Source organism: Dipodomys ordii, unplaced genomic scaffold (genome assembly GCF_000151885.1).
Source record: "Dipodomys ordii isolate 6190 unplaced genomic scaffold, Dord_2.0 Scaffold197, whole genome shotgun sequence".
In the NCBI taxonomy this organism is placed as follows: domain Eukaryota; kingdom Metazoa; phylum Chordata; class Mammalia; order Rodentia; family Heteromyidae; genus Dipodomys; species Dipodomys ordii.
Window position 1 is genome coordinate 955,491 of NW_012267413.1, and position 18,017 is coordinate 973,507.

At 37.0% G+C, this 18,017-nt stretch overlaps 2 protein-coding genes across 4 annotated transcripts in view; one reads left to right on the top strand and one right to left on the bottom strand.

The window, feature by feature from the left end:
- Positions 1 to 7,967, top strand: part of Ints6 (integrator complex subunit 6) — a 92,800-nt gene extending 84,833 nt beyond the window's left edge. For all 3 annotated transcript variants that reach the window (XM_013034840.1, XM_013034842.1, XM_013034843.1), the window contains 3 exons: positions 1,113 to 1,478; positions 2,698 to 2,791; positions 4,761 to 7,967. In XM_013034840.1, coding sequence (XP_012890294.1) covers positions 1,113 to 1,478; positions 2,698 to 2,791; positions 4,761 to 4,854 — 554 coding nt within the window. In that variant the 3' untranslated portion in view covers positions 4,855 to 7,967. The remainder of the gene's footprint in view (positions 1 to 1,112; positions 1,479 to 2,697; positions 2,792 to 4,760) is intronic.
- The window catches only part of Serpine3 (serpin peptidase inhibitor, clade E (nexin, plasminogen activator inhibitor type 1), member 3), a 31,507-nt gene continuing 19,824 nt past the window's right edge, over positions 6,335 to 18,017 (bottom strand). The window contains exons 5-8 of the mRNA XM_013034844.1: positions 16,060 to 16,160; positions 9,169 to 9,255; positions 8,691 to 8,774; positions 6,335 to 6,378 (exon numbers count right to left, since the gene is read on the bottom strand). Coding sequence (XP_012890298.1) covers positions 6,335 to 6,378; positions 8,691 to 8,774; positions 9,169 to 9,255; positions 16,060 to 16,160 — 316 coding nt within the window. The remainder of the gene's footprint in view (positions 6,379 to 8,690; positions 8,775 to 9,168; positions 9,256 to 16,059; positions 16,161 to 18,017) is intronic.

The window sequence follows — 18,017 nt, forward strand, 5'->3', positions numbered from 1 at the left end:
TAGGTACATTAGAGAGAGCTCTACACTATCAGTCTAGGGTAAAGCTCAAGATGAGCATTTCTGAGAAGCTTAACCACAGACTACACTTTGAGTAGTAAGGACTTAGATTGATAATGGGAGGGATTTGAAGATAGGCTTTGAAAAAGGTATCAGACGTGAGAGACTTCAGGCATGTGCCCTTCAATATTAAGGTAGTAATCAGAGAGAACAAAAGTTAGTGACACTGAGCCTCAAAAGAGTAAGAGTTTTACAAGAGTTACATAGGAGAAATTACACTGCTCGGGGAAGAATCAGTGACTGCATGTCCTGATTTTTCAGTCCATGGAAAATATGTGAGAGAAGCCATCCCTAATCCAGGTCTGAAGAGAACAGTGTTACATTGTAGGTAGGAGAACTGAATTTCCATTGAGGCTTATACAAATTGTGGAATAGAATTTCAACAAGAGTCAGAAGATCAGGGGAAGAGTGTAGAAGGAAGCATGGGAAAATGAGGCATTTACATATGAAGCCGAGGAGATAGGTTCAGCTGCTGTTCTGGAAGTGGTGAGTAACTAGAATTTAGCTACTTTATATAGAGAACAATTCTTACAATCTCCTTTAGTGTCAAGCCTCTGGGTCTAGTGGTCTTAACTGAGTTAAAGTGGGGACCAGATTGTCTTGGACTGTTCAATTCATGAAGACTAGATGGATGGTTATAGACAGAACATACTGTGAAATACTACCTGTTTGGTAATGTTTCCTATAGGACTTGGAACATAATTAACTACTCATTGTTTACTTTTGCCTCTAAATGATAGATGTATAAGGTTAGAGATAAGTTGGAATGAACTATGGCATTCTTCATTGATGATTTTGATCATATATATTTCACAATATTATTAAAGTTCTTTTATTCTATTAGAGAATAAAGCAGCAAACTAAAAGTTGGCCCAAATTGGTTTTTCAATTTTTTTCTATTATTATCTTTGGTAAAGCTTGAGAACTATATCATATTATTCCTTAATATGTATTACTCAAGGAAATCAATTGTGGTTTGCTCTAGTTTCTTTGTAGCTTTTGCGTACTTTGACATTGAATCCTAATTTTCCCTCTAACTTTGGTTTTAATTTCAGAAACCACTAATGATTCAACAATAGACGATGTGGTTGAAAATCATGTTGTAGACCAGCTTTCTTCAGACATTATACCAAATGCTATGGATACTGAATTTTCACCATCTTCTCCAGCCAGTCTACTGGAACGACCAACCAATCATACAGAAGCACTTGGTCATGACCATTTAGGAACTAATGACCTCACTGTTGGTGGATTTTTAGAAAATCATGAGGAGCAAAGAAATAAAGAACAATGTGCTGAAGAGAATATACCAGCATCTTCACTCAACAAAGGGAAAAAATTGATGCATTGCAGGAGCCATGAAGAAGTCAATACTGAACTGAAAGCACAAATAATGAAAGAGATCCGAAAGCCAGGAAGAAGTATGTATGACTAGAGACAAATCTCAGGTTTAATTCCTTTTTTTGGGGTCCGGTCGTGGGGCCTGAACTCTGGGCCTGGGCCCTCAGCTCTTCAGCTCAAGGCTAGCACTCTACCACTTGAGCCACAGTGCCACTTTCCGGCTTTTTTCTTTGCTTATGTGGTGCTGAGGAATCGAACCCAGGGCCTCATGCATGCAAGGCAAGTGCTCTACCACTGAGCCACCTTCCCAGCCCTCAGGTTTAATTCCTAAAAATGAAAATCTGATTCTAGATCAATCTTGAACAATATCTGAGTTATGCAAGATTTGATTCTTTATCTGACAAACACTATCACCAAGGGTATTAAATGTAGTCATCAAGAGAGCAAAGAAGACTACATTGTTAAAGAATAACTACCATAACATAGACCCGGAGTTAACACTTATAATTAGCAGCTGAAATTTTATTATAACAGCTAACTCAAAATAATGTAGTGATATTAAAAAACTGCATGTTATCAAGTTCTCATTATAGAGTGCCTACCATTATGTTTAAGATTTTAATTGTAGTTGCAGTCAGTGATGTGTTTAGGTAAAAAAAACTAAAGAAATCCTAGCTACTCAGGAGCCAGCTCTGGCAGGAAAGTCCAAGACTCTGTTTCCAATTAGGGACTAAAAACTCTGAAGTAGAGCTGTGGCTCAAATGGTAGAATACCAGTCTAAAGCAAAAAAGGTAAAAAGACAGTACCCAGGCCCTGAGTTCAAGCCCCAGACTGACATGTGTGTACCTACCTCTTACTTTAATGGCAACTTTTGCTGAACAGCAGTGTTTGTTCTTTCTTTTTTGTAGTTATAGGGCTTGAACTCAGGGCCTGGGCACTGTCCCTGAGTTCTTTTGGTCAAGGCTAGTCTCTACCACTTTGAGCCACAGTACCACTTCCAGTTTTCTGATGGTTAATTGGAGATAGGAATCTCTCAGACTTTCTTGCCTGAGCTGGAGATCTCAGCCTCCTGAGTAGCTAGGATTGTAGGTGTGAGCCACTGGCACCTGGCTTGTTAATAATTTCTGACACATACTTTCACATATATATACATTAGAATGTATTATAAAATCCTTAAAGAGTGGTAAATTTTCACAGAATATTTTGGTTTAGGTATATCTTAATGTAAGAAAAATGGCAGGAGAAAACTACTGGCAAAAATACAGATAAAGGCCACTTAATTTTTTTTCTTCTTTTAAGAATATGAAAGAATCTTCACTTTACTGAAGCATGTACAAGGCAGTTTACAAACAAGACTCATATTTTTACAAAATGTTATTAAAGAAGCATCAAGGTAAGGAAACATGAAAATGATGAGTTTTCAGTTTATATAGTATTTTAACAGATCTGTGTACTTGATTATGTATGCATATGACATACTAAGTTATATATCATGTGCTTTTTGTTTAGTTTATTGAATGAAGTTCACTTAAAATAATAGCTACAAAGAAATTCTCCAAGAATTACAAAACTTTACCTTTGAAAAGTATTACATAGGTTGAAAATTCTTCTTTATCTTTTTCTTTAGTGTTTGTCTCTTTTTTGCCTTCCTATATTAACATTAACAGTTTTGAAATCATTTTTACATGGGAACACTGTAATCAAGCGGATTGTTTTAGTAGCCCATGATTATGTACTTTAATACAAGGGATGTGTAGGGGCAAGATGATAAATGTAGCTATGAAGTACAGTTATTTAAGAAGTATAGTTAAACAAGCTCAAAAGTGTTTGCAACTTTTTCTTTCAGTTTGTGAGAAAATAGGGTTTATTTTATATGATTTTTCAATTGTAGATATCCTCACCCCTTAATTAATCCCCTGTCTGTTTTGTCGTGTATATATAAAGGTTTTGTATAGAACAGTTTCTTTTCGAGGTAGAAAAAGGCGGCCACTACTTTTTATGTAATTTTGAGTATACTTTTTTTGTTGTTGTTGGTTGTGGGGCTTGAACTCTGGGCTTGGGCGCTGTCCTGGTGCTCTTCAGCTCAAGGCAAGGGCTCTATCGCTTGAGCCACAGTGCCACTTCTAATGGTTTATTGGAGATAAGAGTCTCACAGACTTTCCTACCTGGGCTGGCTTTGAACCGTGATTCTCAGATCTCAGCCTCCTGAGTAGCTAGGATTACAGGCATGAGCCACTGGCACCCGGCTACTTATTCTTATATTTGTGTTAACACTATTCTGTTTTCAGATGTCATCCTCAATTTGTTTATTTATTGACTGTACTAAGGCTTGAACTCAAGACTTAATGCTCTCATTTTTTTTGCTCACAGTTGGTATGGTACTACTTGAGTAATGCCCTTAATTCTAGCCTTTTGCTATTGATTGAAGATGGGTCTCTAGAATTTGTCTTTTCTAGCTGGCTTTAAAACACAGTCCTTAGATACGAACCTCCTACATGGCTAGGATTATTGTTTTTGGCCTGGAGATGATTGTTTTTGAGGCAGGATATACTTTGTATCCCAGACTGGCCTCAAACCTAGGATGCTCTTGCCTTGGCCTGGAATTAATCACCAAACTTGGCACATCCTGGATTTAGCTGTGTTCCTAGTACCTGTTTACTCATGTCATCTTTTGGAAAGTCGTGTAATGTGGTGTCTATCTGTATTATTTTACAAGTAGGAAAGAAATGGGAATAAAGTGTCCAGTATTTGGGAATATTTTAAAAAGCATCAGTGATATTATATTTATGTAGATGATTGCAATTTTAGCCTGTCTATATTTATTTCTGAAAATTTTAAAGACTTGCCACTCAAACTTTAGCTAATTGGTACATACTATAGTATATAAACATAAATATATATATTTAACTTTTCTTGATTTGCTACTTTAAAATTTTAGTAGCAGAACACCATGATTATTCAGTACTACTACCCAATTTTCATTTTCCCCCTTATTTTTGTGGGAATTAATCATAATTTGTTCAATGTTCATTTTGTTCAAATTTAAGACCACAAGAAAATTCTATAGTAACCTCTTCGGTAGCCCTAATTACACTACAGATTTGGAATCTTTGTATAAATTAGTTTTTTCTTTCTAGTTGAAGGAGAGAACCCCTTTCCCCCTTGTTTCTAGATTATTTGTTTTAGGGAAAAACCCAATAGTGTGTTCAGGTGTCAGTTTTCCTAATACAGCATTTTCTATTTCCATCTCAATTTGAAGAAACTTTTCCAATGTGGTTTCTCTCTGTAGTAAACATTTTGTACCTAGTATATGCTAGCCATTGCAAAGTAATTGAGAGTGCTGTTAATTATTTTTCATACAGGTTCAAAAAACGAATGCTAATAGAACAACTGGAGAACTTCTTGGATGAAATTCATCGAAGAGCCAATCAGATCAACCATATTAATAGCAATTAAAAGAAGATAGAATGTGGCCACTTATTTTACTATCCTCTCCAAATACAAAGTAAATACAAGACTATTGTGACCTTGCAATTCATTTTTTGACATGCATTGTTGGCTATTTGAAATACTAAAACAAGTTGACAGATCCTTTTTCCATCATTTTACAGTGACCTTTTATTCATTTTGGTTTATTTTTGTAATGTGAAAAGTATCACTAAAAAAAAAAAAACATTTTTATTTAACAAACTAAAAATACTCCTTTAAATCTCTTGCTTGTCATTGACTCTTGCGTGTCAATTTCCCTCAGGTTCTATTTTCTTAAACCAACCTTTAAAATTGTCACCTCTGTTAAGGTTGAACTTTGCCAAAAAAAAAAAAAATTAAAAAGAAGTTACTTTGTAATTTTTGGGGAAAAAAAAGCACATACATTAAATCTAGGCAATGTTTTGTATATACAGTTATTTTGGATATATTATTGTAAGTTGTACAGATGTATTTTGAAGAATATTTAAGAAAAGCACTTTTGTTATTCCATCAATAAATGCTCTATTTTACTCTTGTGTGGTTTAGGAAATAATCACATTTAAAATAATCACTTAAAAAACATCCTAAGACAATGGAATTTTAAAGCTCTTGCTTTCTAGTGTTGGAAAACACATCACTTGAAATTCATATATTTGTTAAACCTAACTGTGATTACTCTGCATTGTCTTTTACTAATATGTTTATAATTTTCTGTTGGCCACGTCAACATACTCCAAATGGGAAATTTGCATTATAGGCAGACACTTTAAACTTTCTTAAAAAGCAGAAGTTCAGCTTCCTGATTTCCTTGCCTCCTTTCTACCCCTTTTCCTTTCTCACTAGGATTGTAGGTGTCATTCAGTTCAGCTGCTAGTGAGGGAGTGGTAAGTTTGAGGTACATTATATACCTTGAAATGTCTAGCCTGTTTCAGTTTAATACCATGCCGTGTTTACAAAAGTCACAACATTAGGAGTTTGGAGATCTCTTCTGCACTGTAGTTTCACATTTACACCCTAAATTTTATTTACCAGCTAAATAGAAAGGTAATAGATTTAAGATGACTCTGCTCATTTTTTCCTTCTCCAAGTAACAAAAGGAAAACTGACATTATTCATTCTTCACCCTGAATCCTACATGACCTTATGTATCCTTATTGAGGTTTCAATCCTATGGCCTGACTCATTCACCATTCATAGATCACTGCTGTGCCTTTTAGTGGTTGGGGGGGGGGGTAACAAGTAGAAGAGATGGTTAAAATGTTTAGATTTGGAATAAGAGAGGGAAAGCAAACTTATAAAATTATAATAAAATCAAACTATTTTTATGTTCATAATATTTGAAAATTACATGCCCTTATCTTTTTGTACTGATTCAGAAACATTTTAAGATTTCAAGCCTATTGCAAATAAAGTTCTAACTTTTTATGAAGGAAAGCATACATAAAAGTGGGGAACATTCTCAACATCTTTAGTCAAGGGGATTTGAAACACACCCAATACTGAAGATAAACCCTGTCAAGAAAAAAACAAACAAACATTAAGTATATTTTCATATGCTATTCTTCAAAACTTTTTTTTAATCTCTACAAAATATTTTCAAGTAAAGGATGATATAATTCGATAAATAGAATTACTGAAATAACTGCCAAATTACACAAATTACACAAAACCAGAATGTACTGTCTGATCTAAAACTATGTTTCTAGATTCTGAAATTAATCAGAGGCATTAGAAGTCATTGTGACAGAAGTTTATACTTAAGAATATCTAGGAAGAAGGTTGAGTCTTTTCTAATTGTCAGCTTTCCTTATAAGAAATTTCTTATTTTCATATAACATGTCCATCAAATGCTGGTAATGCTTTAGCTGCTTGATTTTTAGTACATTTTTCTGAATGTACTAAAAAGTTGTACTAAAAAGAATAGAAAAATTTGGGAGGTAGCAGTCTATTCTGTCTCCTCTTTCTGTCCTTTATGTCTCTGCCCTGATATTCTTTATACACTCATCCTAAATCCTATTCACAGTTTTGAAATACATCAGTACTAAAACTTAATATACTATCTCTCTCAGGCTGTTTGCATTAAAAAAAACAACACTTGTGTTTAGTGTTAGTTAAATTAGTGAAATAATTGCTATAGAATTATCAGCAAAATATGTCTGGGTGGGGAGGAGGATTAACTTGTCTTTCAGGCCATTTAGGTTACTAAATGACTTTAGTCTGGATAAATTATATTCTCTGAAAGGTTAATCTTAAGCTCTTTAGATAGTTTTTCTTATTGTTTCCCAAGGTAATTGGCATTTGTCCATTGATTGATGCCTTTGTTGCTTTTAGCAGATTTGCCTGGACACTCATGTTCAGTCTTTTTGGTAACATCACCAAAAGAGTAGCTACTTATCCTTGGGTAGTATGGGGACCTTCTCCCAAGAAGAGTGTTAAGTAAATTCATAAGGACTATACCTAGACTTGTGGTAGATTATGGATCTGATTTTGGATTAACCATATATATATTCATTCTGATCACTGAAGGCAGTTAGAAAAACATGTCATTGAAATAGAAATAGTGATGTGTCCTTTCCTAATTCAACAATTTAATGTTGAGTTCCAAAAATAACATCTTTTTCCTTTAACTTTCATCCACATTTATTGGATCTCAGCTTTTTGGTAGTGATCTTTTGTTCAATTTAATTCTCTCTTGGTTTCTTGAAGAAGCAGAAGTTCCTTTTTTTTTTTTTCTTAACATTTTTGACCACTATCTCTTCTAAGAATCTCTTTGCTGCTTATTCTAAATGACATTTCCAGAATCACTGTGGGGTTGGGATGATCATGGTGAAATACTAAGTCGGTGCATTCGGTTGGTGGACTTGTTTCCCCCAAATAATTTCCAAATTGAATATTTTCAAGTAAATGATTACCTTCATCCTTTTGGTCACAAAAAATGTTTCTTTGGTTTCTAGCACAAGTTATATCAGTATGCAAATGATTCTCAGATAGAATGATGTTGACAGTATTTCCTTAATAATTTGTGTAAAGCTATGCATAATTTTCACTTTTGACATTTTTTTCTCTCCACAAATAAAAGTAATGCCTGATGTTTAGTTAAAGTAGATCCACTTTTGCTTGATTTTATTAGTCTTGTTTCACCTTTTTACTTTTTATACACTGGTTAGACTTGCCAACAACTCTTTTCTGAGAATCTCTTCTTTACTAGGCTGGTGATTGTCAGAGGGCAGGAGGAGCATTAAGAGAACTAACTTAAAAGATTTTTCTCACTATTGCTGTAACTTAAAGAACAGTTGCTTGTCCTTCTGATGTGTCTAGTGCAGCTTTGCTTTGAATTGAGATGCGCTTGTATAATAATACTAGGGCAAATACTTTCTTTTCAGAAAGAGAGCAGAACAGTATAGAAATCTCAGATGTATTCACTAGAATACTAGAGTCATTGAGAATTAGTCGGGGACATCTCTGATACACCCTGGTAACCTGAAGAAACAGACTTGTTTTATAAAATAAGAGGACAATTAGGGGCGTGTTGCAGGATTTCTTTTTGTTCCCTTAGTAAAAACCTACTAAATGTTTAAAATTCTGTATTAACTGCAAGTAAGCTAGGAGAATTAGAATGCAAAAACCATGGGAGATAATAAATTTTTCTTTACGCTTATGATATAACCTCTTTCTCTGCAAAATACAAGCATTTGGGACGCCTCTGTAATGCCATAGGAACAGAAGAAATGCTTGTTTTTAGGCAGTAGTGGACAAATAAACCCTGTTGCTAGAATGTTGCTGATAAAATATTTAATTAGTGCTCTCAAAAAATATTGTGATACCTGTGTTAGGTTCTCTCAGGAAAAAGATGAATGGCCGATCTGCTTTAAAAACAGGAATCCGAGACCTTTTCAGTAACAACAGAGCTGCAGGAAAGATAAAAGAAAAACTGCATTGCATTTTCTATGCATTTGAAGATAATACAGCATCTTAAAGACATCTCTTAAAGACATGGGGATGTGGATGGGAAATTAAAAAGAGATTCTATTTAGCCACATCTCTGTCTTATCAAGATACCCCATGGAGTAAATTCCTTACTGAAGGAAATTCTCAGAATGCCTCTTCCTTATATATGAGATGATGGTACAGGTTCTTAAATGGGCATCTCTTCCATCAGTTGAGAAAAAGATGTTACCATTAAAAAATATATTTGGGCATAAGATTTTAAATGGAAAGGAAGTACACAATTGGGAATATTGACCTAGAAAAGTTTAAAGTAGAAAGCAAGCGTGAACAGGTTTTACTCCTTTCTCAACATACCTGTGGCTGCAGCTGCCTTTGTGCCTTCCTCTGAAACCTCCATCTTGGCTTTGTGAATTGCTTCAGAAACATAAAAGCCATCTTGACCTGACCCCAGAAAGGACCAAAATGAATTGCTTTACTTTATTCGTGCATTTAGTATAAAGATTGAGTACATTTTTAAAGAATATACTTAACAAAGTTTAAAGTATCTGTTGGTGCTTACTAAATTTAATCTACCCCTAAATTTAATATTCAGGCATAGTGAACCCATGTTTTAGTAGTTTCTTAAAACAGTTTTAGTTAATATATTTCCATTAGGTAATATTTCTAAAATTAGTCATAGGATCACCTGGATGTATGTTAAATGGCAGATCCTAGCCCAAGAATCAATTTCAATGTCTCAGATGTTTTCCATTGAATGTCTTCTTGGTCTGCAGTTCAGGAGCCACTTTTAAATGATTAAATGATAGGTTTGTGCCATGGGCTTTAAAAAGAGACAAAATGCAGTATATTAAAAGTGCCTAATGTTGCATGACTGCTTTCTGTGTACACTGTTAGGACAGTTGTGCAATTAATTTGCCCTTTCAGCTAGAATCTGCAAAGAAAATGAGAGGTTATAAACTATTCTGTGCACTAATAGTTTCAAAAGATGGTAGAAGCTTAGTAATAGAACTATAGTAACTTAACACTGACAAATTTTTGTGATTTAGCCATTTTTAAATAATCCCCTAATTAGTATTTCAATAAAGAATTAGAGCCAGCATCTTTAGAACTAGTGGAAACTTAAAAACATTGTTATAGTCCAACCTTTCCAATTAGAGGGGATTGTTAAATCATCTGAGATTACATATCTGATAATCTGATATGCAAGTTTTTAGGCCCGATACCCTTTTCAATCTTAACCCTCCACTCTAACACTACCTCATTTCACAAAGTGTACTTTTGCCTCCAGAAAAGATGTGTTGCATGAATATTAATGTGTACATGTATCTATATGTGTAAAATTAGGGATTTTTGTTTCATCTTTGACTAATAAAATTGGTTTGCATTAGCTACACACATATCAGGAGATGGTCCATGAGTGTCATATGAAAACAAAACCATCCCAGAATATGGAAATGCAATATTCTGTCTTATAATTAAGATTTAACAATATTGTGAGTTGGCTATATTCACTGGCAACTAAACATCAAGTAGAGGAAAAGCAAAGGCCAATAAAAGGAAGAAATCAGCATTAGCAACAGTGAAAAGTTCATTTGGCAGTCTTTTTGTTTTTCTTCAGGGTGTTTGAAAAAAGAATTTCTAGCTGCTTTTACTAGATAACTGAGTAAATACAGTTCCAAAATTGAAAGGAAAGCTTTATAGAAAAAAGAATTAACAGTTGGGAAAGTTTTCCTGGGATTTCATTACTATCTGTTTGGTGTCTGAATTTTTTTGTTTGTTTGTTCTGGTCCTGGGGCTTAACTCAGGGCCTGGGTGCTGCACCACAGTATCATTTCTAGTTTTCTGGTAGTTAATTAGAGATGAAGAGTCTCAACAGACGTTCCTGCCTGGGATGGCTTTGAACTAAGATCCTCAGCTTCCTGAGTAGCTAGGATTACAGGCATGAGCCACCAGTGCCCAGCTCTGAATGAAGATTGATGTAATAAACATTCACTATGAGCTTCCCTCCCCCCATACCAGCTAAAAGTATGGTAAATGCATGTCTTTTAGTCTGAGCACCCTGACACAGTATGAAAAATGGGAACAATTAGTATGGAAGTCTTTGGTAAGACAGTCTGTGCTACTTTAAATTTTAGCTCTCGGCATTTCAGAAGACTAATTTGTGATAGAACTGTAAATTTTGGGTGTTAGCTATGATTTCTGCATTTTCCTTTATCTTGTATTACAGATCACGATTTACTCCTTTTGTTATGTGGCTATTGAAGAAGAGTTTCTCCAGGCCCTTTTCTCCTGTGTTGGCAACTTAGTGAAGGTCATACAACCTGTCAGCCTAAAATTTGCTCTCAAGGTCATTTATAAGTACTATTCTGTAGATAATTCTGTGGATAATTAAGTGTGAAAGAGATATTATTCAGTTTTTAGCTTTTGTGTTGAGTAGGGGACTTGAGAGTCACTAAGTTGCTAAGGTTCATAGTGAGAAGGGCTAGGGGGATTATAATTTATAGTGACCATAAAGTTAAGTATACCATTTACTGTCTCCCAGTTTACCATATTAGCTTTCTGGGGAATATAATAGGGAAAGTAGCCCACCATAAACCTGTTCACTTATATATTACATTTCAATATTCAAGGTGCAGGGGTGGTATTCTTAGCAACTCCCATTCCTTTTATCTTCCCTAACCTGTACCTGTGTGTGTGTGTGTGTGTGTGTGTGTGTGTGTGTGTGTGCATGTGCACGCACACGTGCCCGTCCGCCCGTCTTGGGGCTTGAACTCAGACTGCATGCTGTCCTTGAGCTTTTTTGCTCAAGGCTAGTGCTCTATCACTTGAACCACAGTTCCACTTCTGGTTTTGCCTTTGAACTGAAAACCTCCAATCTTAGCCTCTTAACTAGCTAGGATTACAGGACTGAGTCACTGATACTTGGCTTTGCTTTACTTTTTACAATTAGCCCTAGAATGCAGATAGCTTACTTGTTTTAAATGTTTCTTTGCCTAACATGCATAATAATGTGTGGCACACTATCAAGTAATGAGTAACAAAACACTTCTGGTACTGTCTACCTCTTTCTCAAAACTTTAAACACACAGATACATACGTGTGTGTGTGTGTGTGTGTGTGTGTGTGTGTGTGTGTATACACGCACTCCTGGCCTTTTAAATGGTTTGTGCACATACATATATACACACATATGTGTTACTACTCTTTTTTTTTTTTTTAATTGGTCATGGGGCGTGACCTCAGCCTGGGCGCTGTCCCTCAGCTCTTCAGCTCAAGGCTAGCACTCTACCACTTGAGCCATAGCTCCACTTCCGGCTTTTTCTGCTTATGTGGTGCTGAGGAATTGAACCCAGGGCCTCATGAATGCAAGCAAGCACTCTACCACTGAGCCACCTTCCCAGCCTCATTACTATTCTCTTTAACCTAAATCCATAAAGGCATAGGGAAGCCATTCAGTTCCCTACTTCCTTGTTATGAAGACAATTATTCTTTTGTATATACTCTAAAAAGGCTTAAGAGGCTTCATAACATGCCACTGTGTAGGCATGAGATTTACAAATGTCTATTTTTGATCCTTAGCTTCTCATCAAGCATGATAAATACATTATTCACTATTTCTTTTGTCGTTTCACTAGTTTAGCAGAATGAAAAGCTTTTAGGGTCTTTTTTTTTCCCCCAGAATTTTTTTCTAGCTTATGTTTCTCATCTTTTTGTCACTGAGTTGCTGAGAGGTGAAGGGTATGTTTTTGTCACATAGCACCTAGCCCAGCATATATAAGGTTTTGGGAGGAATCTTGGATGGCTTCAAATCTAGGCTATGGTTAGTTGCTTTCTCCATTCTCCCTAGCCACTTATTTCTTTCTGTGGTCTCCTTGGCCTATGTACTCTGCATAGTTTGCTCACTTAAATTACAGAAACAGAGAGAACTCATAGTTCTTACTGGGAAGATATTATAAAAGCAAGCAACAAAGTAATTGCTTTGTAATTTTGCGTTTTTGCATAAGGAGTATTTTCTGGACTAAGGGTATATGTATATACCTGTATTGAAATCCCACTGATCCTAAAGGAAGTAGGAATGAAGACAAATTACTCTTAAAAGCTTCCAACATCAAAGAAGTTTAGGGGAAAACTATACATTAGGCTCAGCTGAGTCTTCAAATAATACTGAGTTCAAACAGCTAAAAAAGGCTTTTAGATGGAGAGCTAAGTGATCCTGGACTCTGGAATCTGATGGAAAGAAAAGATCAAATGTTTCCTGTTGGTGGACTTTCAGTCATGCATAGCTGTGTTAACTGCCTATTAATTGAAGGAGGAAAGGACAGTATTTTCTGCCCATTTCCTCTGGTAAAAATTGTGGATGTTGTGCTGATAACTCATTTTTTATTTATATTATCAAAAAGTGGTGTGAGTGATGACTACTTTGTTTGAGGAATGCAGAAACTTTTTTTTTGTGTGTGCCTAGGTCTTGAACTTAGGGCCTAGGTTCTGTTCCAGAGCTTTTTGACTCAAGGCTAGTGCTCTACCATTTGAGCCACAGCTCTACTTCTGGCCTTTTAGTGGTTAATTGGAGATAAGTCCCTTGGACTCAACTACTTGGGCTGACTTCAAACTGTGATCCTCTGACCTCAACCTCCTGAGTAGCTAGTATTACCAGTGTGAGCCACCAGTGCCCAGCTTAGGAATGCAGGAACTTGAAAGATTCAGTGATGCTGTCTAGGTTAGTCTGAAGCCACCTTGCACAGATATGACTGCCTGGATTAGGTTATTTTACTATACCACTCCCTTCTTGGGTAATGTAGCCAAAGGCATTTGGAAAAGCAATTTTAGTTAACAAATTTTATAAGAACCAGATATCAAAATTTTAGCCAGGCACCAGGGGCTCGTGCCTGTAATCTTAGCTACTCAGTAGGCTGAGATCTGAGAATCATGGTTCAAAGCCAGCCCAGGCAGGAAAGTCCATGAGACTTTTTTTTTGGGGGGGGGAGGGCGGTCTTGGGGCTTGAACTCTGGACCTGGATGCTCTCCCTCAGCTCTTCAGCTCAAGGCTAGCACTCTACCACTTGAGCCACAGCTCCCTTTCTGGCTTTTTCTGTTTATATGGTGCTGAGGAATCAAACCCAGAGCCTCATGCATGTGAGGCCAGCACTCTACCACTGAGCCACCTTCCCAGCCCCATCCGTGGGACTCTTATCTCCAATTAACCATCAGAAAACTGGAAGTAGTGTTCAGCATTAAGCTGAAGAGCTCAGGGACAGTGCCCAGCCCCAGAGATCAAGCCCCACCACTGACAAAACTCTGAGGTTTATGGACAGTGAATGGCTTTACCAATAAGGGAACTGTAGAGTTAAGATCAATTTTTTTTTCAAGACACATGATTAATGTTTTTCCAGGACAAAGGGAGAACATTTTAAGAATTATGAAAGCACAATCAGTAAGTCATAATCTATAATTGAATATGTTCATATAAAAAGGTGAAGACTAGTCCCATAGTTACTCACCTCCCCCTGGTGCTGGAGATTGAATCCAGAACCCTAAATTTTTGAATTTGGATCATCAAAGGAAGAGAATTACCATCAGCCAAAAGGATCTCATAGCTAAGCCCTGGAGTCTAAGTAAGGTAATATGGCTTGTATTTTACACATTTATTGAAAATAGAATGTACTTTTTCTTTATGCCTTTCTCTTGTCTTGCCCTCTTATCCTTCCTCTATGGTCATATTCTTCCTTTTCCTAGTGTCAGATTATATCTGTGTCACTAAGGAAATTTTTTCTACCAAGTCAGTATTTATTAGGTATCCAAATTAACCAAGCATTGCTTTCGGCAGTGTAGGCAAACTTGATTATTACATTGCTTATTTCTTTGCATGTGTAAGCAATGAATAAAGAGATGAAGGACTGGGATTTTTTATGTTTTATAGTGCTGAGGATGGATACCTGGCAAACACTCTACCACATCTCCAACTCTTAAGATGGTGCACTTTTAGTTCTAGATAGTTTCTTGTGTTTTTTTTTTAATAATTATTTTTTCTCTTTGGGACAAGTAACACTGGCAATCTGGATGGTCTTATCTAAATTCCAACCTAGAACTCTTCAAGCTTAAACATGCATAATTTTCTGTGATTGCTAAGGATGGAAGATTCTGAACAAAGCTTCTGAAAACTTTGCAGTGTTTAACATTTAAAGTAATGACTTTCAAGTTCATCAAGTAAGGGGAATGTCAAAGTCAAAAGGAAGCCTGAAATCCAGTGTCATTACTATACAGATAATTTCCCATCCAAAGTAGCAAACAATTTGGGCCTTTGAATTGAGAAAAGTTTGACCAATAGTCTCCCATAGAGATTTTGGAAATTTGTTTCCAGTATCCCATTCCTTTCTTAGGTTTTTGTTGTTGTTGTTGTTGTTGCTTTGTTTGGACAGTTCTGGGGCTTGAACTCTGGGCTTGGGTGCTGTCCCTGAGCTTCTTTTGCTCCTGAGTGCTCTGCCACTTGCACCACAGCACAACTTCCGGCTTTTCTGAGTAGTTTATTGGAGATTAGAGACTCACAGAGTTTTCTGCCCAGGCTGGCTTTCAACCACGATCCTCAGATCTCAGCCTCCTGAATAGCTAGGATTACAGACATCAGCCACCAGTGCCTACCCCTTCTTATGTTTTATACACACTCAAATCACAAGGATACACATTTCTATCAAATGCTAGTAGAATGTCAACTATATGGACAAAGAAACTGAGCGTGGAGATTGGGAAGGAGAATGTTTTAGAGCAAGGTTATAAGAGCTTAGGTGGTTTGAGGAAAGGAAATAGGGTAGATGAGGGAAACGTTGAAGGTTAGCTGTATCAGAAAAGGATAGGGGAGATCATGGGGGGAGATGCGAAGGAGAAGAGGTAAAAACAGGGAGACTGATATGACAGTAGAGGGCAGAATGAAGGTTCTTTTATTACACCAGTCTCTAGTAGTGCCCTGGTTATCTGAGCAGAGCGAGGGAGACCTCACTACGTTTTGTGGCCACTGAACTCAAGGTGATCTCCAAAAACTGCTCAGCTCTCTCAATGCATATCCCTCCTCCCTCAGATCTAACCCAAGTTTGACTCTTACCAGAAGCAACACATCCTTATACAAAACATGGCACTTTATTTTGTTACCTAATGTTTGACTCTGACTGTTGGTTACTGAAGCCTGGAAACAATGAAGCACCCTTGGTCAATATAACAATAATATACCAAAAAACTAGGAAGAAAAATTATTACCTGAAATTCCTTTCAAGTTAGCTTTGGATGGGTCAAAAACATCGGTGACTCCCCAAGAAGTTAAAATGCTTTTTAAGTTGAACTGATTTTGGATCCTAAATCTAAAAAACAAAAACAAGCCACCAATTTTCATTTAGAACTCCCACTCAAAATATACACAAAGTACACACAGTATAAAATGCGAAGTTCCAACTTGGAAGTCCGTGCCCATCGGATTCCATCAATGCTGTTTTTCCTTTCCTTTTCCACCTGACCCCTCATGGCACTTTCCTACCTCTGCAACTTTTTACCCTCTTCACCCTACTGCCTCCCTTTCTCTAAACTGGTTTAGTGGTATTGGAGTTATGAATTCAGGGCCCTTGAGCTTGCTAGGCAAATGCTCTATCACTTGAGCCACACCAGTCCTTTCTTCTATAGCTGGCTTATTTAAGTTTGTTTTAGCTAGAATCTTATGCTTCTCCTCCACCCCAGGTTTAGTTTTGGATGTTGAGCTGTAATTCTTTTTTTTTTAATTCTTTTTTTTTTTTGTCAGTTGTGGGACTTGAACTCTGGACCTGGGCGCTGTCCCTTAGCTCTTCAGCTCAAGGGTAGTGCTCTACTACTTGAACCTCAGTGCCACTTCCAGATTTTAGTGGTTTATTGGAGATAAGAGTTTCATGGCCTTTCTGCCTGGGCTAGCTTTGAACCATGATCTCAGATATCAGCCTTCTGAGTAGCTAGGATTACAAGTGTGAACCACCAGCACCCGGCGAGCCATAATTCATAAAGCTGTATTAGTGTTTATTTTATCTTTATGATGTATAGAGCTTTCTGCATCCTATAACCATTCTTTATGATATTATAAATGACCTGATGAGAGAGGTTATCCCAGTGTGTGATTATTTATTTCTTAGTAATATTTAGAGCTGACATTTTGCTCTTGGCATTGTTGTAAGAGGTGTATATGGATTCTTTTTTTTTTTTTTTTTGGGTCCGGTTGTGGGGCCTAAACTCTGGGCCTGGGCGCTGTCCCTCAGCTCTTCAGCTCAAGGCTAGTGCTCTACCACTTGAGTCACAGCAACACTTCCGGCTTTTTTCTTTTTGCTTATGTGGTGCTGAGGAATTGAACCCAGGGCCTCAGGCATGCAAGGCAAGCACTCTACCACTGAGCCATCTTCCCAGCCCTGTATATGGATTCTTATTTCATCTTCATGTAACCAGACTAGATCAGAAATTTGAGGCTAAAGAGCTTAAGAAACCTGCCCAGGGTGCCCTAATGAGTATGTGATAAACCTCCATTCAAACCCAGGTGTGTGAGTGTGGAGCCCAGATTGGATCATCTCTGCTTTGCTATCTCTCAATTTGGGCAATATCACTGACACAGGAGGTACAGAAAAGTTATTGATGAATTGACAACTAAGAGTGGCACTTGTGGCTCATGTCTGTAATCCTAGCTATTGAAGGGGCTGAGATCTAAGGATTAGAGTTCAAAGCCAGCACTGACAGGAAGGTCTGTGAGACTCTTATTTCCAGTAAATTATTTAAAAAGCCAGATGTGGAGCTGTGGCTCAAGTGGTAGAGCACTAGCCTTGCATGAAAGAAGCACAGGACAGTGCCCAGACCCTGAGATCAAGCCCCAGGACTGGCAAAAAAAAAAAAAAAAAAGATGGTATAGCTGTTTCTATGGGTTAGCCACATCTTCCTGTGTGCTTTGCTTTATGTAGGGAATGCCTTCACAGGGAGAGAAGGAATGAACCTTAATTTGCCTAGCAAGCCCTGGAGAGCAGTAAGCATCAGCATGTCAACTTCACAACATGTCCCCAAGGGCAAAGCCCTTAAACTTTGCTGTTAAAAAATCCTTCAAATGGGATGTTGATCTTTTTTCTTTTTTCTTAAAAATCTACCACTTGAGTCACATCTCTACTTCCTGCTTTTTTGGTGTTTAAGCACAGATAAGAGTCTCACTGACTTTCTTCCTG